Genomic DNA, 27,456 nt, shown 5'->3' with positions numbered 1-27,456 from the left:
ATAAAAGAATGTCTTCTTTTTTTGCTATTACATACTAATTAAATTTCTTAATTTAAAATTAGATATATTCTCATTAAATTTTAGGAAAATGAAATTGGAGTGAAAATTGAATTGGTAACGATTTCTGATATAGAGGACGATTCTAAATTAATAATGTTCTATTATAATTTTAAATTGCATCTATAATCTATTAGGCTTCATCAATTTTATATATATATATATATGTAGATAATAATTTTTAAAAAATATAAAGAATGTTGCATTTCTAACAAGACAAATTGCCTAGAATTTGTCTTATTGATCTTATTTGTCTTAGAAATGCAACATTTTTTATATTTTTAAAAAATTACTATTATGTTCTTTTAATAAGAATTTGTTTGTTCTTTTAATAAGTGAATAGTTACAATAAGAATGTAGTATTTATTGCAGATAAAGTAAAAATTATTGAGATTGTTATAGAAGAATATCTGATACATTAATTATAAAGTATTAAAGAGGAAAAATCATCAAAAAAATAAAAAAAATGAGGAAAGAAAGCTTTGATACGACCGTTATTGAGTTTCTCTTGGAGTTCAATCAGTTCTTTGTCCTTCTTGTACAACTTTGGAAAGGGAAAGCTCTCGTCTTCAAGCATTTTAAACTTCTTAACTAGTCGCGAAACATCTTTCAAGGGCTCCAACAAGATATTCGAAATATTTCCTATTACTGTAGCTATTCCCCAAAGGCTTGGTATAAAGTTTATCTAAGTAAATCATAAAAACTACTTAAAATATATACATTTTTTATTAAATAAATTAAAATAATTAGACAAAGTAGAATATTTTCGTTATTATTGGAGATTGGAAAATGTCAAATTATTATTCATTAGTTATCAACTTACACATGAAACCTTATAGTTAAACAATGTACATAATATTCTATAGAGTATATCTTGCATCTTGTGTGGTATGTTAAACATGTTATGGATAGTTACCAACATACTTTGTTATCGATAATATCCGCTTGCACCAATAGAAGGGGTGAGGGTCCTGTCGTATCGGATCCATGAAGAGCTTCAAACATAACGGTTAACGAATTCTTCAAACACAATCTAATGGCTTCCTCAATTAAGGTATCGATTTTTATCAAATAATCTTGCCATTCCGTACGGCTCTAAAGAAGAAGAGGCACTAATAAAACTAGATATATATGTATATATCAATCTATTGAGAGATTGCAGAAAAAAATTAAAGTATTAAGAACTTTAAAATATAATTATAAAAGATAAATTCAATATCCGATATATCCTATATTAAACGGTTTATTTCCACTTTAGCTAACCCATATTCTAATCATATTAACTTAATCATTTAATTGATAAATTTAAATGGATCTGATAGAGGCTAAACATGTTATGCCCGCTTATGGCGAAGCTGCGACTGTTTGGAGACTTTTTGAATTAACCGAGAAGGCACGTGCTCACTGTGGCAGTCACGTTACGGAACGACATATCTTAACACGAATCTGCCGTAAGTACGCGCGCTCTTTACTTCTCCAACTTTAGTTGGACGAGAATTGCTTTGTATAGCCCGCGGGCGTGCAACGTACACCGTTTCCTTCACGAATATTCTTTCGTCGAAGCTATTTGGTCATTTTTACGTTAGCGGAGTCTTTACAGGAAAGATTCAACTTTACGTAACTTGTCAGAAATTTTCTGCTACCCCAGCCTCATCACGGCACTTGCTAAAGTTTATAGAAACTTTTAAGAAAATAAAATTTACCGTATGTAGAAAATAAATTTTTAAACACGCTTTAAAATATGAAATTTGTTCAGAATATAGTAACAATGTAACATATTAATTTTATAATAATAAAACAATGATTTATTTATATTTACTCAGTCGCATTTCGCAGTTGCATAAAAAAGTTATACCTCTTCGATTACATCTTTGAAGCCCTCATAAATCTCCATGATGTATGGAAATATCATATTGAGTCTTTCAGTCATGATTTGAAACTTCTCATCTCTAGAAAGTGAGAAAGTTCGATCGATACTCGTTTACTAAACGTTAAGTTTCAGTCACGCGTTCTGAATTGCTATAGCATAATGCGAAATGGAAATCCTACCGTACGTGCAAGAACTCCTCTTTTAATGCGGGCAATGTGTATGTGTAATTAACCCTTATCTCGATCATGGGAGTGTCGCAGATGTTCTCGCAGATTCTTATGATCTCAGAGTTGTTGTTCTTGTAAGTGTCCATAAACTCTTGAAACTGAAACAACAAATAATTTTATGTCTTTATTTGCTATTTCATTTATACTGCAATATTACATTAAACTAGTAGATAATTTATCCTTTAATTGTGTGATTTTAGCGTGCATTGTTTGAAAAGAGAAAAGAACGATGAAGAAAGAAAATATGATAATTTCTTCGCAAAAGAAATGGAGGATAATAAAGAGACTTTAACTTATGTTACTGAACTCAATGTTCTATTACATCCCTTATACATACGCATAATTATTCCGTTTCTGCGTTACATGGAGTTTGTAATTAATTGTTCAAATGCAGGTAGATAGCGAGAGGACTTCTCTCGGGCAGTTCAAAATTAAATTTTACCGCGAGGCGTCCCGTACATATTGCATGAATTTACATGGATTTCGCACATGGACAATGTAAGAGACTCTAAGCGTACATTGGCCGTTTCGTTGAAACAATTCTCAATATACGAGTCCACGTAATCCGTGTTCCACGTCAGCGTGGTTAAGCCAGGATTGATCTTCCGGTCGAGCTGCCGAATTAATTCGCGAAACAACGCACGTTCTGTCAACGACAATGCTGAAAAATACAAGTTTCGCTACGTTGCAAGAATATTTTGCTAGCGCGGAAAAGAAATTATCGCGTGTGGCTACGAATACAGAGAATATTGCTTTTATCGCGTATTTTATAAAGTGTGCTTCCCTTAAATCGTATCGTAAAATTTGCATAGCATAGCGTATTTTAATCAAAATAAGTAATAAATAAAATTATTATATTTTCCAATAACATTCAACTTATTATATATTTTTCTTCATTTGGTTAGAAATTATTATATCAAAGGTAGTTTAAATATTGAATTTTCTTAACAAGTTATGTAAAATTAATTGAGAAACATTTTTGATCTATTATATTTATATATCATTGAATTTTCTTTAAAGTTTTGTGTTGAAATAAAAAAATTTCAGTAGAAAAAAATTGTTAGATCTGTTTAAAAGAAAAATACTTTTAATGTCGGCTTTAACAAATCACTTTGTACAACCATCTGGCAAATAATTATTGAAAACAGCGAACCTTGGATAATCCTATTGTACGCCATCGTGACGGCGAGGACACTTTCATATATAAAATGTAGCGTGCTCCATTTGTCGTATATCAGTTGTATGTTCACGGGTATGTTGAATCGCAGGTTGATCCAATAGGAACACTCGCGGCAGAGATCCAGGATATTAGGATCGATATTACACTCCAGCAGGTCGGATTTGCTATCGTTACGCCGCATCAGGCAACGGTCGAGCCACACTCGCGGATTATCGTCGACGTCCTGCAGCCATTTCGCATACAGATTTTTCATGGAATCCTCGATGGATCCTATCACGATGTCTTCCTGATGATAGATCTCCTCGCTCATGCCGCAATAGGGCATCCACTCGGCCTCCTCCAGCATCCTTCGCGTCGATAGCAGACGGTCACCTTTCAAACGAAGATTCAACGCTCTGCCGGCATAGTACGGAGTAAACGAAGAATACTCTTCCCTCTCGTTCAGAACCTCCAGCTTTGTCCGTTGAATATCGTCGGCAAAGATCTGCCAGACCTGACAATAAGCAGAAATATTGGAATATTGATATCAAATGTTACTTATTACTTTGATTATTTAAATATTTACGCAGAATAGCCGTAATAAAAACATAAGTTCAATATGTACATCTTTTCTTATATAAAATTTTAGATTTTTTTTAGAACTCCTTTTATGAAAAATTATTAGAATAAACTATTGAGTTTGACTTTTTTTTTTGTAGATATTTTTCTAAATTTTTTCTTATAATAAGAAACTGGACTTTTTGTTGAAAGCAATTTGTATTTACAAATCGTTGATTTTTCCTTACACTGCTATTTTTGCTGTCAAACAGCGACTTTAAATTCTCGCGATTTAAATAATTATAGAAGCTTCGCAGATCTTCGATCCCTTCTTGAACGTTGTTAACACCCATGAAAACGGTGGCTATCAAGTTTTCGATCATTATCTCTAAGTCTCTCATTTCATTGCGAAATATGATCATATGATCGTGCCACGTAGAATTATGAACAATGAAAATCTTGTCCGAATTGTCCTCGATTTTGTTCAAAGCTTCGTAGAAGAGTCTTTCAATATTTTGACATATTTTTTCGTACTCTTCACCATTTGTACCGCTGAATTTGGGGCTTAAAATCTGAGTAGTCTCATCCGCTCTGTTGTTGAAAAATCGCATTGTTTTTACTCACGAATATCACTGCGTCAATTATCTCACATTTATTATAAAGACAATAGAAACAAAATCTGAGTTACTTTGAAGATATAGTTTTTGAAAGAAAATATTGTTTTTAAATGAAAAATAAAAATAAAAAAAGAAAAATAGATATAGTATGTAATACATTTTTTGTTGTTGTTTCTACGCTATATGTTATTTGAACCTTGCAAAATCAATCATCGCTTGACAAATCTCTATCATATCCTGACACCTGTCGATGAAAACGTCGATGTAACGGAATATATTCTTCGTGTCTAAGTCCCAAGGGTGTTGTGTGAGATTGATGTGAGCGCTCGCAAACTGAAGATTATAGAACGGAATATGTTTAAAAAAAAAAAAATTATATTTTATTGAAAGAGAGAAAGATTATATAAATCTCTTTTATTTGACACAGAAATGCAAATTAAAATCTCTATTGTAACTAAAGCGGTTTTAGTTTCTGTTTCTAGAAAGATGTAAATGGAACAGAAAAGAAGATTGTCTGTATTTTAATTTCAGGAAAATATCTCTCCTAAAAATACATTTGGAAAAATATTTTACTAATATTTGTTTATACACACGAGATACATGTATATGTATCTGGGAAGAGAGAAACTGCTCGAGTAACGTAAGAATGCGAAGGGCTGTGAACGCGCGTTAGCGATCCGTAAAACGGTACGTAATGCGATTGCACGGATTTCTGCACAAAAGTCTAAGGAGTCGTGTCACCTATTCCTTCGGGCACACATGGCGTGCTAACCGTGGCGCAACTCGAGAACAAGTAGTCAGGAGAGCATCGTCATGCCGTTTCTACCAATTCCCACCTCTATTCCGGCTTATCTGCCCACGGGAGGAACGTAAGTCGGTATTGCGATCTCCACTTAAAGAGAAAGCCTTTTTTCATCTTGCTCTTTTGTACTTTTAAGGGCAGCTTCTCTAAGAGACAGCGCGTTAATCCGTTTTCAAATTCTAATTTCGTTAGTCAGTGTTACCGAAAATGATCGTTTATTTGTGACTCACAGGAAAGGGAGATAATTCTCGTCGGTTGCGCCCCGTTACATTTGAAATTGTATCATTTCCAATCATAATTACTACTGAAAACCGAAATCACTTTGTAACTCCTTCGCGAACTTCATCTCCCCCTTGTCCAACGAGGGGTCTAAGTAGCTAAAGTAACTGTGCACACATAATTTAATGGGAGTTTAACTCACCGCTTGTGGAAGGTGAATTTGCAGATAGCGCATAAAGTACCACGTTTTATACGCTTTTCGTGTATACGGTCACAAGCCGGCTTTTGAACTCACGTGTACTTTAGAGAGAAATGTACTTTTACTTATTAATTATTGAAATAAATGTGCGCAAAATCTAAAAGCTATATATAAATATATAACATTGGCATAATTATTACATAATAGCTCAACTCGTGTAATTAATAAGATTTTTTGTTAAATGGCAAATATTTTCTTCCTTTATTTAACAAAAATTTGAGAAAAAGTTTTAATCAAACTGTTGCTGAAATATATAATAATTATGTATTTTAACATGAAGTATTTAAATATGTTATGCTAAATCTTTTACAAAAAATTAGGCTCTATAAAATATCTTATTGAATACATTGTTTTTACAAAGGCATTTAAAACATTATATTATATTGTGTATATTTATATAATAATATATAAGATACACATTATATATATATATATATATATATATATATATATATATATATATATTAATATAAAAAAATATTTAAATCTACATAATTTACCTGATAATAAAGAGTCTGATAATAAATGCATAAATTGATGCATTCGTTCATCAACTTCATACTCTTTCTAGTCCGTCCCTCAAATATGTCTGATAGATCGATGAAATTTTTGCACATGATGATGATCTGATTGCTGAGCGCACTGAAGAGATTGCTTATCCTCTCGCGGGTATTGTAGTACGGCGAGTTCAGCCAAATCGTTCTGAAGAGATGCATCATTTTTGGCAGATATTGAGCCACGCACGCGGGAGTCGTGCAAGACTTCAACTCGGCAGAAGTGTCCTCCAGGATGCTCAGAAACTCGATGTTCGATTTTGCCTCGACGGAGTCGTGCTCGATTTCGTCCTTCAACATCACGAACTGCCGTACATAAGTGGATTGCGCAGCCAATAATATGTCGATAATGAGCTGTACCTTGCTCTTGCGCAACTGGTAATTCAAACCGCACAGGTTGTCATCTGACAAAAAATATCGCACATTGAAATAAGTCAACTTTATGGTATAGTCGAATAAAATCTTCTCAAAAGTTTGAGATAAATTTTTTCGCTTACCTATGAATATCTGCAAAATAAATAAAACGTATAATGCACAAAAAAATTTCTAAAGTGTTTCGTAAAACGTTTTACGCTCGTTTTACTGCGATTAAATGCTTCAAAATGATATAAGTTTCTTCGTAATTCTATAAAGTACACATGACAAAGGGATTTCGCGTTGAAACGTTTCCGCATTAAAGGAAACTTTTGTCCCTCCTAGGAAATCTCAAGGATATATATTATCGGGAAACGAGATTCTATCCTCGTAGCTACTACGTCTTTCCTTAGGAGTGAGCACTTACATCGATAAGACCAGAAGTCATATTCGTCGTCGAGGCATAGTAACTCGTGCGGAGTCGCCTGTATCTGGTCAGAGAGGGCTATTTTGATTTGGGTGGTCCAGTAGGCCATCACACCCTCCAACCTCTTCACCAACTCCTTATCGGCGACACCCTCTTCCACGGTAAACTCTATACTCTCCAGAGGTACATATATCACGGTTAAGCCCAGCATTTTGTACGTGAGGTCCGTTAAATTGCACAGGAAGATGTCCAGTTTGCTGCAGAAGCCCGCTTTCACACATGTGTTTCGGGGCTGCGATTAAGGAAAAGAAAAATCCAAGAACACGATACGACACCGAGAAACCGTAGTTATCGCTGTTCCCGATACTATCATTTTTTATACCGCCGTCCCGACGTCTATCACATGGAATTGCAGCGGATACACGACCGCTGATGGAGATTTATTGAACTGAATTGTCCGCTATATATCGAAATGATCGACTAGCTTGTCATTGTCACATCAATTTATAATCGGAGCGCGAGCAATTGTGTAGATTTTATCAAAAATACAAGCATTGGAAAATTTGAAAAAAAAAAGATTGCAATGGTTTTGTATTTAAATTGAAATAATTTATTCAAATCTCAACAATATTGAGATATTAAAAATAAAACGTTTTATTATATATTTTTTATTATTATTAAAATTTGATATTTATATTTCATAAATGTTTTTTGTGAAAAATATTAATCACACGTTTATGTGAAATTTAAATTATTAATCATAAGATGATAATATTTAATAATCACTGAAATATCTTGCGGAGATAAAAAACGGGGGTAAACGAGGTTGCTGAATGTCCTGATGCACAATTAGCAAAGCGACGCTTCGATCAGGTTAAAATCCGCTCAGCATCCATTAGAAATAATGAAGTGGCTCTCGTCCGCGAATGCAATGCAATCGTTTCTAACTCGACGGCGTAGTAATCCCGTTCGCGTACGTAGGGCAAACATCGACGCTGGATTTACCAGCGACGGTGAGTTGTGCAGTGCATTTAGCCGAAAATTATGGTAATAATAACTTCATGCAATTCCCTGGTGTCCCCGCTTTTCCGCCGCCCCATACCCTCGCGGACGGTGTCCGGAACTTTGTGTCGCGCGTTGCGGCAACGGGATTGCAGTGCTAAAGTTGGAAATTCAGTTGCTAATGTCATCACGTTAGATTGTTATGACCTTAAGCCAGAGCGCGACTATGGACGATCGCGATGATCGCCTTTGGCATTGAGGTTCCGCCATAGTCCCTTTATCATGAATTGACACTGCAGACACTCATCGATCTTTCTATATGCATAGTAGATTATCGTGGCCATCGTAACTTGACACATAAATTACGAATAGGCAACAACATTTTCAGAGTTTATACCAATTTATAGAAAAGTGTAATTCTTCTGATAGATTCTAAATATTAAAATATAAGAAACGAGTTGTAATAATTAAAGAAACATTAAAAATAATATGAACATAATATATACTTGAAGAAAGAAAGCATATTAATTTGTGTTATCTAACGAAAAACAAAGAGACTAAACTTCATATAAGGTAAAGTTGACTATGATAAAATATCCGAAAATCCAATTGCCTCGATTGGATTGAAATTGCTTCGAAAAAATCGATCATATATCAGTATATATCACGGATTGAATCAACGAATTCGAGCGGGAGATAAAACGCACAATGTCTCCCCTGGGCGTCCTTCGGCAGTGGAGCTTTTTAAACGCACATTTAAATCCGCGAAAAACTTTAAATCACCACCGACTGCAAAATCAACCGGTCGCGGAACCCGGGATTTGAAAGTTAAACAGAATTTACATTGCACGGCAATCGCGAAGCGCGGTCTCAAGTGGGTCACTCGAGGAGCCGCAAGAAGACGGGATATCGCGCCTGGACCCAATTAAAGTTTCGTAACTCGCGATCTGTACACGTACATTATTTGCCGAAACAAAACAAAACAAAAAAAGAGAAGAGAAGGAAAGAGGGGAAAAATGAGAAAACTTTGCAAGCCTTTCCATTCGCCTTTCGTTATACATCCCTCGTTTTGCGAATTCGCGTCGCACAGTCCCGTGCTACTGCCATGCGAAACTTTCCGCATTAGTTGCGCGAATTAATTGGATAGTTTGACGGAAATGCAATAACAGATACTGAGACACAACGCAGGGGAGGAGCGGAAGGATACTGTCCGGCCAAGTTTCGATTGTGAAGAAGATCGGCGCGAGCACGTCCTGGATGACTCTCAGTATATGGCTCTCCACCCTGTCGTTCAACGACCCGAAGAGAATGCGCTCGCGAAAGTTCTCCGGATAGAGAATCTCGTTGGGCTGTCTCACGAAGTAGGTTAGCTCGTGCACGGGTAACGTAGGAAATGAAAATTCTGTGGTCAGGTCACCGTCCACGTGATAGACGCAGAGGACTGGAATGCTCGGGTTCTGGAAGAACTCTTGGATGTCCATATCGCATCTCCACGTCCAATCGCTGTCCTTCAAACCGCTCAGCGTTGTCATATCCTTAACACACTGAATCTGGAAAAAGGTAGCAAATTTTTTCGAGTCTCTGCTTTCAATACAAATGTAATAAATGTTTTTTTTTTTTTGTTTCTCAATGTCATTATATTTCTGAAAATACGCGGCTGTTCTAATGTTAAAGATTAATCAAAATTGTTTAAGTATAATTTCTTGAATATAATATTATAGTTTTGCTAATAAACATTGGCGAAAAAATATTGAAATACGTATTGTCTCAAAAAAACTGAAAATTTATAAAAAATGTTTAATCTTGGAATTATAGATTTAATTTAAAATATAAATCAAAAACTATATTATAAATTCAGAAGAGAGGCATATTAATTCATCTTGTGCGCTCACCAATTCGTTTAATTCGTACTCCCTATATATCGGACGCTCTTCTTCCAGATCCTCCTCTTCTTCAGCTGCAACAATATTCGTTTGACAATCTCGTAAAATGCGGATTCTGAAAACAAAATTCAATCTCCCCGCACGACGCCTATATACGCGTCCAGCTTCGTTAAAAAGACTTTCTCTCGTAACTAATAAGGGTCATTGCAAAGAGGAAACAAATTCCAGGGAATGCGCCGACGTTCGTTAGTCGTCAATTGGAGCGGCGGCGCGCGATGGGTCCTCCTAAATTCGCCAGCCAGATTAAATAGAAGACATTCGTTTTAAGGGTCTCTCGCGTGTACGTCCCGATATCATTCCTCAGGCCTTCTTCACCGTTTCGATCCCATCCCGGCATCCATCGCCGTCGCCCCGTTTGCCATCCGTGCCTTTGCTCTTGGCAATCTAATAGGAACTATAAATCGCAAGTGGAGCTAGTAAATCGACGGAAGAGGAAACACGTCGCGTCGCGATCGAGAGACGCTACCGTAGGCCACGTTGCAGCGATTTATCCTTCCGCTATGATAGCGGACATTATGCAGATACGACGAGATGTCTTCTTTCGCGACATGCAACGACTTATCAGTCTCGCGTGTATATTTCCTCGCAGATATTGTCGCGAAATATTTGTAAAGTTATTAAACTATCGTGCTTAGCACGAAGGAGAAGTCTTATAGAATAGAATCGATCAATTTTAACGATAAATTTTGACAAGATCATGGTATTAATCTATTATTTTTTCCACATTGTTTTTGTTTTAATAATAAAAAAATTTTTATATACAAGAGATGTCATAACAGTAATTCTAAAAAATATCCTCAAGATTCACAGAGATTAAAATGCTGTCATTTGATATCTTTTCTTTTTTAATACACAGTCAAGAACGCGGTCATTCTGTCGTACAGATAATTGAATTTACGTGGTTTCTATAGATTAATGTGAGATCAGATAAAGGATTTTACTGCAGTCGGCCAAGGGACAAAATCGCTGTCCTCCATCATCCGTAACGTAACGTGACGTTAATTGTTTGCGGATCACGGATTTGTAGATCCTACCGTTTCTTCTCATCCGTGTTCACGAGGAAGAATAGATTCTCCGGATAATAATGTTAGTTCGTGGTGGATAGAGACGCGCATATAGGTAGCTTGCATATAGATTATCGGTTTACCAAGTTTACCTACTTTCGTGGATCGCGCAAGTACCACAGGAACTCGCGGGAGGACGAATTAGCTTCATTTTCGCCAGCAAACGACGGATGTGGATCGCGGGAGAGTCGAAGGGGAGGTAAATTGCCATAATTTCGGGGACAAATTAGGAATCGGGCAATCTGCGTGGAATCTGGGAATGACCGATTAATCGCCGCAAGTGACCGCGGCTTACGCGCAATATATTATAATTTGTGAAATAGAGATTTGGGATTTATTAATATACCGAGGACTCTCGATGTGCTCTCAATCGTATATCCATCTCTCTTAAGCATTTATCTCTTCTTTAAAATTATCGCGGAATTTATGATTATCGAATGCACTCGTGGCGTTCAGCGTACAAAGCAGCCATTGTAATTGCAAATTGGATGCGGCCGTCGTCGAATCCGTGTTCAAATTCGAGAGCGTCACTGTCGAGAGAACTTGCTTCAAATTAGCCGCATTATGGTTAACGTGGCCGTTATTATTGCTACCTTGTTAATATTTGCACAAGTATCGAGGAAATTATACGGCTGCCATATTGCGCGCGAACTCGCGCGAACTAACAAATGAATTAAATAAATCCCTGCTTTAATTAATCAACGCTATGCTGTAATGAAGTATTCAAAAATTTATCAGTAGTACGTATCAATCATGGATATCGCGCGTCTAGTGATAACAGAATTACACGCACATTAAGAATATTATATTTGGAAAAGGTGGTATATATAGTCGTCTCGAATTGTGTCGAAAAGCGAAAGTATATTTTAATATTCCCCTCTCGACTGTTGTTTGTGTCATCGTTACTGATGTCATCGGTATCTTTGAAGATTTAATGGGGAAATTAGAGGGACCCGAGTGGTGAGATTGTACAAAACAGAGGTTGAAAAACGACTGAAGATATCGAAAATAGAACAGGCGGAGTGAAAGAGAAAAGCCGTGAGAAAGGAGCGGAAAATTGAGAGAGTAAAGAAACTGGAAAGAAAAAGAGAGAGAGAGAGAGAGAGAGAATATGGATGCGTTTAATATTTTTCTCGTAAATCTTACGCCTTTCCGTTTCATCGCTGGACTCGGCGTCCAAGTACTCTCGGCGTGGGTCCGGGAGCGGCTTATCTTTAACTTTATTTCTTCGTCTTTGCATTTTATTGACGGGGTGGCCTGCCGGCGTCGTCACCTCCCTCACGCGAGTCCGTGCAGCTGATTTATGCGCTCGGTCCGACTGTTACGGTACCGAATCTTTTAGCGTTCTCGCCGTAGATATCTTCGAGCATCGTCGCGAAGTTGCTCAAGAGCAAAAGAAATGGTCTCGGCAGTAGATCGGCTTTTGAACCCCGATCGTTCCTTGTCAAAGAGGTTCTCAATATCTCACGAGAAATATCATCATCGGTAGTTGTTTATATAAGATTGATTACGCAGAAGGAAAAGTCGTAAATCATTTTGCATTTATTATATTTCATGATATGTGTGTGATTGTTATATATAATAATATTTTTACTATATTTTAATATATTTACTAATCTGTAAATTTATTAAAAATATAGCGACCGTTTTATTGATAATGTTAAATAGAGAGAGAAGAAATCCTTATTTTTTGCTTTGAGTATACAATATGCTTTTGATTGTTAAACGTATACTTATCTATATATCTATTATTATTAAATTATTTACCTCTTCTTATAAATTGAAGCTTCAGAAAGATGGGGAAAGGGGGTGAAAACTTTCCACTTTGTTACGTGCATTACACGTCCCGGTGAGCAAATCGCACTTCAGTTTATTAGGTTCATTGTGGCCGCTTTCGTTAAAATTACGTGCATTACCTCATTTCAAAGCTACTACCTCATTTACGTTAGAGAATAATCACGTGCATTTTATGCATGAATAATTGCTGCATCTGTTATAAGACCGAATAGTATTAAATGCATGCGGCGTGTGCAGTCTTAATAATGTAAAAACAATTTCTTTCATTTCCTCGATTTTGTTTTTAAAAGTATTAAATAATAAGATAAAAAAATAATAAACTCTTTAGAAACGTTCGGATGAAAGAGCGCAATTTAATAATAATAAGCTTATAAAGCTTAATTTGAACACTTGTATAGATAAAAATTTTAATGCGTTTTTGTAAATATCTATAAATTTTAGACATATTATTAACAAAGATATATATATAACAAAGTTACCTATATAAATTTGTGAGATACAATTTGCTAGAATGAAGCTAATAAGAGTACGAATCTTACAAATCTTGCTAATTATTAATGTGACTAATTGTATAAATTTATTTTTATTGCTCGATGATATTATATATCCTTATAAATGCTTTTTGGATAATATCAAAATGTTTGTAGATATTAAATACAAAATAAAATATATATTAATGTTTTTGATTTTTTTTTCAATTTTCACGCATGTTTTAATAAAAAGAATTTTAATAAATGCACACAGAGAATTTGAAAGAAAATAAAAAAAATTTATATATATTAAAAAAATATTTAAGAAAGATTAGATTTTAAATGCTTCTATAAATAATGATATAGAGAATAGATCGAATTATTATTATATTATATACGTTCAATAAAAGCTAAAAAAATTTTAATTTAGTTTTATAGAATAATATTAGATTTGAATAGCGCAAAAATTGTTTTAATAAATAAAAAAAGATTGCACGTCTTTGATATATTTGATTGTTGCAATTCATGTTTCTTGTTTGTAAAAAAATAAATAAATAAATAGATTTTTAATTATTCTAAAATGTAAGATTCTCTTTTATCCTAATGCATTTTGCATGCAATCTCTCTTTTAATTTGCAGACAAACCGTAAATCCGACCATTTTTTATTACAGCCCTTTGATGTAGTAGAAATGGGTTACTGTGCATGTAAAAATATCGTAAAGCAATGGCTATTCGAATATGTATATATCGACGAAATATCTTGATCATAGCTGTATGAATCATGTTCACTGATACGTGATTTTGCGTAACGCACAGAGGGTCCATTCGCGGACATGATGCATACATCCGGTTAGATCGACAGACGAGCGAAAGGAGAAATTGCACCGCTCAGTTATGGAGGGAGAAGGTTGATGGAACGAGATTAAAAGAGGCGAAGCTACAAGATTAAAAGGCAAAGCGATACCTACTCTGAACTGAATGGCGTCGGTTGGTTGCTCGCGGAGACATTTATATTCCTGGGGAAATCGTTATTGACCGATCAGAGAATCCGAATAGCTTTGTCGCGCCGTTCTCCCCTTTCTTTATTTCGTGCGCTCTTCCATTGGGAAAAAAAAAAACGGAGACAGCGCGTGAACATCGACATCTGTCTCTCGCCAAGGGCTTCGTCACAATATCCTCGCATCGCTCGCTATGAATCGCAATCAGAAAGTAATCATCACATTTCAGTGCAGATATAATTTCTTTTCTATGTGGTATAAATCGATCATATTTGATGTATTTTTTGCAGTTATTGCAACAGCAAAAACAGATATAATTAATTGTACAAATAATCGAGATTCAATATAAAATTCTTTATATTGGATAGATAAGGCAATCAAGAATTTGACGCTAGACGTAGTTCTAAACAGAAAGTATGATGCTATGTTTTCAAAATTAGACGAAGAATTTACAATAGAAAGCTCCAGCTTTAGCATCACAATTTTCTTCACCGATTGCTCAGCGACCGTAATAGCTGTCTAAAGTTTCCTCAGAAATATGGCCAAAACGCCAAAATATACCTATAGACTATACAGACCGGAAAGCGGAAATTGAGCTAGAACGCGAGACGAGTTTTGCCAGGAAGAAGTAGTTACGAAACACGTTGCATCTCTCTCACTCTCTTACGCTCGGATAGCAAAGATGGAGAATTTACATGAAACTTAATCGAGTAAAACAGATATACATATATTTAAGCATGTCCACAGTAGAGAGTGCTAGAAATATGTTTTCGACAAAATATATGTGCTTTATCATTTTGGTTTCTATATTTAAAATACAGTATATAAATATTACATAGGATAAATGTAAAAGTTCTAGATATAAAATATAATTTTATACATTATCTTTGTCTATTATAATATTTTTATGCTTTAAAATAAAGAATTTTTAATAATTTAATAACTGTGATGATTAATAGTTATAATTTTCCTAATTACTGTGCGACGCACAAAGACGATCATTATATTTATAATTTGGCGACATAATTACAGTAGTACAACTTTTCAATAAACAATCCTCGTTGTAGCTTTACATTTTTTATTCCGTAATATTTTTATTTTCATTTGTTGCACTTAAAGCTTATTATCTGCAATAAATTATTAATCCATATAAGCTTTTATTTAATATGTTGGATTTAATATATTGTGTGTGTGTGTGTGTGAATGTGTAAATTTGAAGCCAATAATGAGATAAAAAAATAATACAATTTATTATAATTACTTACAAGTTGTAATATCTGTCGATGTAATAATAAGAGAATATTAATTGTATTTCTATTAGTTATATAATGTAAAAATATGATAAAATATATGCAATTAGGTCGAGGTAACAGTTTCATCAATTTAAATTAAAATGTGCCAGCGTGTATTTAAGGAGGCTACTATATATAATACAATCAGGCAAACTGTTTCTCTTCCTATTAATTCGATCTGCAGCTTACAAAAATAATTAAAAAATACGAAAAATAATCTTTTCTGTTATTAATCGCCAAAGTTATAGTCACAATATTTTTATTTTAAACAAAACCAAGTCGATTGTCGAAGTAGAACCAACTATCGTTATCGTATGGTAGCGTCTCATTTGCGATAGATGTTTAGAGGGTTTTTTTATTAGATTTACCAATCAGTTTCGTGAACAATTGGAACGTGGGCAAACGCTTATTGTATATGCTAATTAAAGGGACAATATAAAGTAGAATATGGGAAAGGCTTCTAGTTGATTACCATCACAAATATTTCTTAGCAAATTCCACTGTAACAGATAATTATGAGAACATTTTTCCTTTTCGTCGTTATGTATTTTTAATGAAAAAAATATTTTTATCCCTCATGATGCAATAAAAAAAAGTTTTGTTTATAAACAATAGATTAATTTAAATTTATAAAAGAATTATTTTTACATAATATTTGAGAGAGAAAAAAATCATTATTATATTACATAAAATATTAAAACCACCATTATACAATATAAAATAATAATAATATTAAAACAGAGTATATGTATTTTTCATGACGCAGGTATAGAATTTTTAACGAGTTTGTTCTTGAATAGCGATATGTATTTGATTAAAGATATATTGCAACAGAGGATGCATTACATGATTTTAACGTACAACTTTTAAATTGGAAAATAACATCTTTTTTTAGAAAAAAAAAAAAAAAAAACATTGATCGGGGAAATTAGTCTCCGAGATTTCCATCGAGTCAAGTACGAAATGCATCTACAACATCGCAACGTCGATAATGAGAAATTTATCGAGGTGTGAAAAAGCGCGGTCGCGCTTGTCGATACATTCGGTGTTATCGCGGCTTTATATCGCGTACATTCTCCGACAGCACTTATAGAGCGGGGAGAGGGCAATGTCTGCGTCCTCCCGATTCGAATTTCGATTTAGAGCGCTTCCGTGAAGGAGCGAGTGTAATAGATGTGTACTAGCCTATGTACTATGGCCGAACCACGCCGGTAGGTCCACGGTTGTTTGTCGACGAGAGGTCGGCGCACCCCGCGAACGCTTTTCTTCCGCAATCGATTGCTCGCCGGACGAACGAGAGATTTTCTCGAGTGCTTTCGCTGTCTCGTGCACGTTGGGTTGCGGGGCGTCGGTTCGATCAGAACACCAAAGGAAAACTAACTGCTTTTTCTCGCGCGCGCTCGCATCTGATGAAAAGCCGATTTAATCGTTTGCGTCCCATCTCGCGGCCCTGCTCTTCGGAAAAATTAGTACTCGGGCAACGTATAAAAGATGAATTGAATCGTTTGTCTAATCTTATTATATGAAGATCACGCGTCAGAATCAACGTTTTATACAAATTATCTGATTTATATCCTTTTACAGTTAGTTATCATAAGATAATAAATAATTCAGAAAGCGAGAAAGTATAAGCGGAGTTGCTTTCTCTGTCAACAAACAAGTTATGTTTCTTGTTATTAGACGTAAAACGCAAAATACGTTCAATTGACAAAAATCATTAGATTATCATGCGTGTACATTATTAGTACTTTTAGTGTACTATCTTGTTGAACGGTTTCATATTTCACGGTTGATGAAGACAGTTTTACACGATCAGAAAACTTCATACATTGTCGGACGATCTGTCACGGGCTCTATTTAATATTATAAGTTGAAGTAAGATGAAATATATACCTTGTACAAAGCATCAGTGATCCATCATACGGAGGCTGTCGCGCATCATTTGATAGATCGTCTACTGAACATCTGACATGATAATACTCCTTAAATGCGCGAAGAAGGTTTTGACTCTCTCAATTCTGCAGAGTTCATCCGCTGATGTATGCGATCATCATATCGCACAGAGTAATAAAATCCGATGAAATATCTTTTTATAGCTGCATTTAAACTCATTTAAAAGAATATTATTGAAAACAGATTTGTGTACGTAAACGAGAATTGTACAGAATTAATCAAGATCTCTTTTTTTTACAATTGTTTTTTCCTAAACTTATATTTCTATTGTATATAAAATCATTTTTACGAGAAAAAGATTTAAAAGGATTTATCTTTTCACGAGTATATAAAATTCTTCTTTCTATCAAAGATATTGTTGTCCGTACTGTTTGATAAACATTTTGTACCATTTTCCGCGTCGATTCTCTCGATTCTATAGGGAAAGTTTTATGTAACGTATCGAAAAAATAATTGCCATTACGTTTCAAACCTGACGCATCCCTTTTTTTTTTCTGTTTGACGCGCGTCGAAATTTCCTTCGTGACCGCGGAAGAATTTTTCCCCGGGAACACGTTAAGCCGATAATGTGCCGGACGGTGCATAAAACACATCGTTTTATGCCGCGGTGGGGGCACGTTAAAAGTGCTGCGCCGCAAGGGTGATACAATAACGAAGGGGAGGAAAGATTGAAAGAACTTTGCGATCGCAGGAAATTGCGCCTGTGTAGAAAAGTTTGCCACGCTGGCTGTCGTCAAACGCGTAAATTCGCCATTATTGAATTCGACGCGGAAAATTTCGTCAGAGCTCGCTCTTTACAAGAGAGGGGATTACACTTTCGAAGGTTACAGGAAGTTTAAATAGCTGCGCGGTGCCCTGGTTTAAAAATAAATAACTTCCGGAAATTCTATCAAGCGAGAGATTTTCCCAGTTTCTTCTTGGCGCTCTGACGTTTACCGTCAGTGTTAAGTAAATAAAATTCGTGAGAAACGCGATTTTGTTTCTTCCATCGTTCGCGAACTATTCGCAAAAAGACATGGATGTAAGAAATATATATACATAATACTATTTAGAAATAAAGATTAATCATCATTTTTAACATCGTCGGATATTTTACTTTGAAAGAAGTGTATCGCTTCGTTTAAACCCTTAAACTGTCGATTTCCGTTGCAATCATTTCCCATGAATTACTAAGCGCTATGCATGGACATCGATATTTATGAACAGGTCATTCGTTGCGAATTCATAGAGAAGCTTTCCATAACGGCACGGTGCGCGAGGGAGAGGTTCAAAGAGATAAAAGGGATGAAAATGTCAAAAGGAACGAGGGGTTGAAATCTTGTCACTTTTAGCGATGGAGGGCGGACGCGAGGCGCGGGATGCAACGAAATAAATCCTCCCGGGATCTGCATGATATCTCTTCGTTGCGACGCGTTTTCTTGCTGGCGTATGTGACAGTTTAAATTGAGTCCCCGCGTTTATGCTTTTTCCATCACACACGATTTTCTAACATTGCATGCCGCGGAATCAAGCGAAGAGAAAGAGGGGAAGAGAGAGAGAGAGAACTGCAATATGCCGTTCGATTGTTCGCGTAAGCTTACAAACTATAGTCTGGTATTATTTCATTAAATGTTGATCTAACCGAATCGCTTAAAGTCTCTCCTCTTTGGGGAAACATGTGTTTCGCATTGGCATACAATATCTTTCGTAAGCCTGCGAAATAGAGAGAAGCGTAGGAATAAAGCGATTCTCCCTCCCTTCCAAATTATGTGTTATTATAGCAATGCAAGAGTGGAAAACATATTAGATATTCAGATATTCCTATTCTGCTATCGGATACCAATAATCCGGATCGATGCGAATATTCATTTACACGATTGCAATATATACGCGTATAAATATTATATCAATTTAAAAAAAAAAAAAAAAACCGTGCTTATATGTACTACTGCCTACATTAACTTTCTTAGTAGAATAAAGATAAATAGCAGAGATATGTCAGATAAATATTACACGATAAAAAATAAACTCTTACTTTAGCTCCTTGAGTTGCGGGATTGCCTGTTATTTCGTTTGTTATTCAAAAAAAACATTTGGAAGATAACTGTTTTCTATTCGCGATCCTTTATAAGGAAATGCAATAGCTGTTCTTCCGTTATCATGTTGTGATTGCGTTTCCGCGTGCGCTTCATACTTTACGTAACGGTACCTCTCTGTTGACAGAATAGCATGATGGTACATCTCGTGTGTTCTCCACCGTACTCTCTTTTATCGCAATGCATTCGCGATCTTTTATAGAAATGGCTGCTTGCAAAATTCATACGCCGGGGCTTTTTCGCCGATCAACGCCCTCCTCGTATACGATCGTACGACAACCTCCACCTTATTCCGCTGGAAATCGATGCGACGCGAGTTTGCATCGCACTTGTTAGCATACACCATCTTCTTCATCGTTCTCTGCGAGTCCGCGCATCGTTCAATTTCTACAAAGTCTCATCTATTTCCGAATATAATGTCACGCGCCACTCTCTTCGTACGAGAACGAAGGATCGATCCTGAAATAAATCTGGCCGAAAGAGAGACGTGCCTTTATACATATAAAACACGACGTATTCCGATAATCGGTGCAACGATGCAACGATGTCGCGTTAACGAGAAAGCGTTGATAGCCGTCCGATTAAGCGATCTTCGTCAGCGACGTGATTTTTATCGACATTGGAGACGGAACTGTAAAATCGTTATCCCAAGAAGTTTCCGCCTTGGTAGGGTGGCGCGAAAGAAAACGAGCGATTTACTGTCGCTACTCGATTCTGCATCCTGTCACATTACACTCTCTCTCTGTATTTTTTTTTTAGTTATAATGTGAAATGTATAAAAATTTTAATGTAGGACAGGAAATGAATAATAGTAGACATGAAGAGCTCAAACGAATGAGACAGATTATATTATTAAATCTTTACAAATAAACTATGGAGAAACAAAATCATCTATTATATTGCGGTAGATATTGCATCGAAGCAGCAAGAAAATTTTTATTATTTTTTTATAAAAGAATAAATTTTACGTATAATTATAAAACAATTTTATTATTATTATACTTATTAAAAAATACCAAAAAATATGATCACTGTTTTGCAATAAATATGAAATATAAATCTGGTTGCTTTTCCAAATTATTATATAAATTCATCGTTTTTCAAATTATTACATAAATTCTTTATAATGAATATATATCAAGTGATATCATCAAATATCGAGTAATAATGCCGGTATTTTTAAGCCATTGATTTTACGCAACGCTTTTAATAATATAATTTTTTTATGTACATTTCCTTTTACTATAGATTCAGAAAGAACATACTTTACTACATATTGTTAATTTGTTCCAAAGGTCATCTAATTAGATTTAATGTGCGATTTTAGTCACGTGTTACACCTGCAGTTTACACGTACATATTCCTTTTTTACTTTTATTAAAATTTATCACTTTTTGTGTATACAAAATAAATATAAGAAGATATATATAGGAGTCAAACTTTTTTGTATACACAAAATTCGCGCGTTCATTTTTCGAATTATTGATTCAAACGTCCGCGCAACAATGTTTCAAATGTGCGGATGATAAATCCACCAACTCCAATCATTTACCAGCTCGTCACATACATACACACGCATACGTACATGCATAATAGCCAAAATTTCGTATTCAAAACTCTGCCTTTTCGCTGAACACGATGCACCGATGCTGCGTTGTTGTTAACGGCTCGGCTATGTATATCCCGTGGGATTCTAGGATACGCGATGCGAAATCAAATTACAGTTTGCTTGCGGCTGACATGCGGCTTGGCTTGTATGGCATTAGTCAGACGAAAATTCATTGATCAGTCGGTCACGACGCCTACATTTTCGGACGTGCCGAACGGCAGCAGCCAATTACGTGGTGGGCTTTGAATCAAACAGAGAATGAATCAACTGTATATAAGCCGGCGTTACAGGTAAGTCCACAGAAATAGTAATACGGTCTACGGAAACGCGCGCACCACCGGAGTTTACCAGCTGCCTTAAACATCGTCTCGATTCTCTTGTCAAACGTGATAATGATGAGATATTGACAATGTCGAATATACCCATCTCCTTTAGCGTGATAGAATTATGCGTTTTGCAATTAAGAGATAAATTAACGTAACGTGAATGGACTGAATAATTTAACACTCGACATGATAAACAATGTTGAGAGCTATTCAACGAACAAATATTTCATTACTTGAAGCACATTACGATAAATACAGAAAATACTCGTTAGAAAATATACTCGTCGGATATGCAAATAAATTATGAAGGATCGATACACATTACATATGTTTAATCAGTTTCTGTTCATATTTTTACGTCTAATTAAATGATAGCAGGTAGTAACTCCTGCTAACTTGATTGTAATAACATAACGTCTATAGATGCAGTACAACGTGCAGCTTCCGTCCGAGCCATATATTTGCAGAAATTACGTTAGGGAGAAACGCTAACAGAATGATGTTACACCGTGACAGGGATACCATGACTCACGGATGATTCACTTTCGTCTCTAACGCTTCGACAAACGTACCGCGTAGAATTGAGCTGTTGCAGATACGTTTAATCATTTTCACGCGATTCAGAGATAACGCTCGATGTTCGTTATTTCCTGGGCTCGACGTGAAAATCTTCTCATGTATTTCTATTCGCTATGATTAAATCTTTAGCGTTTATTAGAAAATCAATATGGCTTTTATAATAAAATGTTTCAAAAAATCATGTAAACTATATATTTTTATAGAGAAATCATGTAATAAAATATTATTAATTTATAAATAAATTTTTTTGGAGATTAGTTATTATACAAGAATATTTTTAATATCACATACACATTAAAGAAATATAATAAAATAATTAAAAAAAGTAATTAAATTTATATTTTGTATTTATTGCAAAACAGTAATTATTTTATTATAATCATGCATAAAATTTAATAATTCTTATAAAAGAAACAATAAAAATTTTCTTTTTCCTTCAATGCAATATCTACTTATATTAGACATTTTTGTTTCTCGATAAATTTATTTGCAAAGATAACAATATAATCTCTCTTTCGTTTGTTTGAACTCTTCATGTCTATCACTATTTTCATCCCCTGTCAAAGAGCGGCGCAAAGAGATAAACGGTGAATTGATTGCATAAAATGAATTGACAGATGAAGTGTAGGTAGTCTCGATGCAGCGTATCAAACTAATACCTAAAAAGACGCCGAGAGGATTGTTTGCATAAAAATGTGATAGACGAGAGAAGTACAGTATCGATGCGGAGCGGGATCGATGCACGTCTCTGTTTCCCGGAGATGGAAATATTCTGGCATACGTTCTCGGGGGGGTCGTATTCCAGACTAGTGCAGCGCCGCGATGTTTTACGAGATGGCTGTGTGCTAACTGTATCTCGTTATGTTAGATTTTACTATGCACTTTGAGCATCGCATAAATTCGTTAACCAATGAAATCCTCATCGCATGGCATATAATCATCGAGTCGAGAGAATAATTATCCCGTCAAAATCGCGAGCAGAGACGATACGTCGTTTCTTTCTCTCTTTTTTTTAGCGACAAAAGAATTTCGGTGCATTTCTACAATAAACTTACAAACTGCAAGTATTCTGCAGATATAATTATTATTCACGTCGCGATTAAAAAAATTTGGCCCGTTTTAATACTAGGATTTTAAATACTCCACGCGCTAACTCTAATTTAATTGTACAGCATATTACAATAAAAAGATAAAAAAGATAAAAAATTCCGATTAATTAACTTTTTTTTAATTATAATTATACACTTATCAAAGCAATTATATATTTTTTGTAATAATTTGTAATAATTTAATTTGAATTCAGATAAAATAATTTTTTTGTAATAATTTAATTTAGGTAATTTGTTAATAACTAACTCTAATTTAAGATATAATATATTCCGCATGAATTTATGTTGTATTATGTTAAATATTTCGTGGTGCTATACTATCTTTCATACATATGCATATAACTATTATGTATTATTGTTTATTAATAATTAATTTAAAAAATCAAGAAATCAAATATTTTGCATATAAATTTGTATTACGTTTAATATTTTGTGATAGAATCAACTCCTATGTTTACCTATTACGTATTATGTTTGGTCTTGACGTAGCGCGCTCGTGTTTACATTCCGTAGCCTTGTCGTAATATATTATACTGTTGTATTATTTTACCAATATAAACATTTTTATTTGCGGTGGTAAAAAAGAGATAACGCGGATGTAATACTAACGAATATTTTGTATCATTTATTTCTTTTAATTGTTTGATATATCTCTTACTTACATTTTATATGTATATTATATTTAAAAAATGTATATGTATATTAGATTTAAAAAATTTTAAATAACAATTTGATTCAGCGTAATAAGAGAGAATGATAAATAAATAAATGTAATACTCAAAATTCATTGCATAAAATTGATAAAACTAAAACATATTGGTTTAAACATTTACATCATGTATATTTATATGTATATGTAAATTATATGTATATTCAAATCATGTATATTTCAATTTTTTATTATATGACACAATTAATTAATTTTCAAGTGCATAAATCCCTTGAAATTTATATAGATAGTTTAAATTCGCATACATAAATAGGAGAATGATGGAAAGTACGTCATATTTTATTTCATGTAAAATATCAATTTTCTATTTTTTTTATTTTTTATATTATTTTACATCGTGTATAATTATAAAATATATAACGATAAAGTACTTCAATAAAATTAACTCATCGTATTATGCGAATCGAATTAAATTTTTAAGAGACCTTTAATTGTGAAAGAATTTGGTGAAGGTAATCTATGTATGAATATAATTCCGAATATAGTTGCATTCGTCCAACACAATATGTAGACTGATAATTAACAAATAATCAAATTTTACACTGCATTTTATGAATAATTCAGTAAACTGGACAGTTATGAAAATTCATAAGCTTCCCTGTTGCTTTGCATTTCTACCTTCCAAATTTGAAATGATCTGCCAAAATAATTCTAGGAAACCTAAATCCTATATTTTTCATCAAATTGAAACATTGTTTGTGTTAAAAAAATGTTACATATATATATATATATATAAACAATGTTTGAATAGAGAATCGAAGAATCGAATATCAAAAGAAGAAGGGGGCGTAGAGAAAAACATTATTTACGATCTCTTCTTTTCTGCAAACATGCATAAAAATTTATTTTGGTATCTGCTTAGTGAGCACGAATAGCTCGAGGCAATCCACAAATGGACGAATCGATCGTTTTCCGCTTCGTTCCTGTGTATCGTCGGTTGAGTTACTTCAAATACAAAATAAATGAAGTACGTTGCGCTCGCTTGTGTTTCTCGTTTAAGTGTTTTGTTAAAATTAAAACATATGTACATGCCGTGTCAATCAAACTTAATTTTAGCTGTCCGTATCAGTTTAATTAATACAAATACTCATTATTATATTATAATGTACAAATAATTAAATCAATGTTGCAATAAATCAGATAAGTGTCTCTTTAAAAACAGTACAAATCACAATTGAGCAATAAAATATAAATAAAGATTCCGAGACATTTTTTATGAAAATATATATAAAAATCAGATTTGCAATAATTTCTTTACTTAATCCCATCATTATCCGAAGAAATACTTTTTTCTCGAGAGATCACTTGTCAATCATAAAAAAAATATTCTTATTTATTATATATAAAAGACACGCGATCGCGATCATGCATCGATAACTCGAAACGACGTATTAACATCGAGAGTGTCGCAGTCTTCTCTTGACAGTTCTTTCAGTCGTCTCTTTGAGAAACCTGTACAGAACTCATTTTATAATTTACATTTACATACGGATACATTTGGCGCGTTTGCGATTCCCTTGGGATCGCATCGTCGTCATTGCCTGTCCACGGAATCTCATACAATCCTCCGTCCACACAAGCGGGCGCATTCTCGACACATCTCCTTTGAAGTACCTGCATCCCGGGTATCTGTAGAAGAATAATGTTGCTAAAAGGGGTTGCGCTGCGACGGGATTGGGAAGGCGAAGGGGCGAAAAGACTTGTCGAAAAGGATGGTTGAGAGGAGTGGCAGAAAATGTACAAGCGCGCGGACGCGGGTCGATTTGTTTCTTGAAACAGCGCGGCGTCGCGCCTTTTTCCGCCGTCGCTAAGAAATCAAGCCGTACATCACGTATCTCCTTTTTTCCTCCCCCTCTTGACAGTCCCACGTCCCACACACGAGGAATGCATACAGGATGATTCAAAATAGACGAATATCGGAAAGCATCGCATTATTTAATAAATCTCAAGACGATTGAAGCTTTTTTCGTACTGAAAGTTTTGAACCGAGAGTCACGATTAAAATTTTATTCTTGATGAATTAATTATTTTGACGGACACGACTTTAATTATTCATAACAAATTTTTGTTTACTGTATTAATGTCAGTAATGTAATTTTAATTAAGATTAAATTATATAGATAATATTGGCAAGACTTTTAATATTACGAATTAAAGTTTATTTAAATTGAATGTTTCTTAGAAAAATGAATACCATTTTTTGAAAACAATTTTTATGATGCTGATAATTATGTTTTAAAGTGATTAATATAATTATATTCTAAAAAAAACGTACAATTTTTTCTAAATTAGAGACCAATATTAGAGATTAAAATTAATAAAAGTTTCTGAATATCAATAAATTTGAGAATATTACAAAATTATTTAAAAATTTTAAGTTTGAAATAAAATATAAATACATGTAATTGTAGATGCATAATATTTTTTGATCAATTTTAAATTAACTTTATTTCGTTAAATTAATGTCAAACCGATACATTTGTTACATTTAAAAAAATCGCAATCAATAATCGCTTTTTATCGAATCTTCTGCCAAGACAAGATTAATTGGAAATTTGGCGAACAATTCATTGGTTAAAAGAAAATACTCGACTTCTAGAACACTCTGTACATATATGTCGCAGGAACGCTTATATGATATACGGTGTATCGAGCACGGAGCATTGTTCTTCTCAGATAGTGGCAGCGAACTGGGTCACACCCGATATACATCGCGAATCTCATTTACTCGTTTGTTCGATGGCTACATAGCTTGACTGCGATCGATTTCGCGGATCATAGACGATATGCAAACTCGTGTCCCGTGCTTTACTGTCTATTAGTTTGAACAAAACAATCATAAATAGTTGAAGAGAACGGCATTTAAAGTGTGATATTGCAATGGAAATCAGTATATGAGATTTTTCTTACTAAAGTATATAGAGTATATAATCTTTTGCATTTCTATATTATATAAATATATAAAATGTAGATCATAAATATAAATAATCAAGCGCTTCTCTGCATCACAATTAAATAATTGGCTTTTGATTTATATATATCATGTTAGCTTTTCTCTTATAAAATTAGAGTTTTTTGCAAAATATATTTTATTGAATGTTTTGAATAATAAGTAATAAAATAATGTTTCTTGTTGTTAAAAGAAAAAAAAACATCCGTATAATATAATATAATTGCTCTTTTTGATTTACAATTAGTTGTTTGCCGATTAGCTCAAGATCGAGTTTGTAAAATTTGGCTGATAAACCGCTGAAGGTCGCCCGGATTTATTCGTGTGAGTGATAAATGCCAGAGCAAACTTCGTATTGTATATTTAATGCCTGGCTGTATAGGCTTATTCTGCTCGGTCGTTTATTTTGCTCTTTGATTGCTCTCAATTGAAAAAAGAAAATGTGAGGTCACTCG

The 27,456-nt window shown here is 34.2% G+C and overlaps 2 protein-coding genes across 2 annotated transcripts in view; both read right to left on the bottom strand.

The window, feature by feature from the left end:
• LOC126850568 (dynein axonemal heavy chain 2) overlaps window positions 1-7,329 on the bottom strand; it is a 37,136-nt gene extending 29,807 nt beyond the window's left edge. Inside the window, exons 1-10 of the mRNA XM_050593707.1 lie at window positions 7,104-7,329; window positions 6,269-6,726; window positions 4,685-4,821; window positions 4,120-4,462; window positions 3,308-3,827; window positions 2,673-2,815; window positions 2,107-2,252; window positions 1,913-2,006; window positions 982-1,152; window positions 550-742 (exon numbers count right to left, since the gene is read on the bottom strand). Of these exons, the coding sequence (XP_050449664.1) occupies window positions 550-742; window positions 982-1,152; window positions 1,913-2,006; window positions 2,107-2,252; window positions 2,673-2,815; window positions 3,308-3,827; window positions 4,120-4,462; window positions 4,685-4,821; window positions 6,269-6,726; window positions 7,104-7,314 (2,416 nt within the window). The 5' untranslated portion in view covers window positions 7,315-7,329. The remainder of the gene's footprint in view (window positions 1-549; window positions 743-981; window positions 1,153-1,912; window positions 2,007-2,106; window positions 2,253-2,672; window positions 2,816-3,307; window positions 3,828-4,119; window positions 4,463-4,684; window positions 4,822-6,268; window positions 6,727-7,103) is intronic.
• Window positions 7,330-9,202: 1,873 nt separating this feature from the next.
• On the bottom strand, window positions 9,203-12,352 carry LOC126850567 (dynein axonemal heavy chain 2-like). Its single transcript, XM_050593706.1, has 3 exons — window positions 12,259-12,352; window positions 9,998-10,062; window positions 9,203-9,655 (listed from the first exon to the last, which is right to left on the bottom strand). Exons 1-3 carry the CDS (start codon window positions 12,350-12,352, stop codon window positions 9,203-9,205), a joined length of 612 nt encoding a protein of 203 aa, XP_050449663.1.
• Window positions 12,353-27,456: the final 15,104 nt, after the last annotated feature.

This window comes from Cataglyphis hispanica, chromosome 6 (genome assembly GCF_021464435.1).
Source record: "Cataglyphis hispanica isolate Lineage 1 chromosome 6, ULB_Chis1_1.0, whole genome shotgun sequence".
In the NCBI taxonomy this organism is placed as follows: domain Eukaryota; kingdom Metazoa; phylum Arthropoda; class Insecta; order Hymenoptera; family Formicidae; genus Cataglyphis; species Cataglyphis hispanica.
This window is presented reverse-complemented; position numbering and strand designations above follow the sequence as displayed.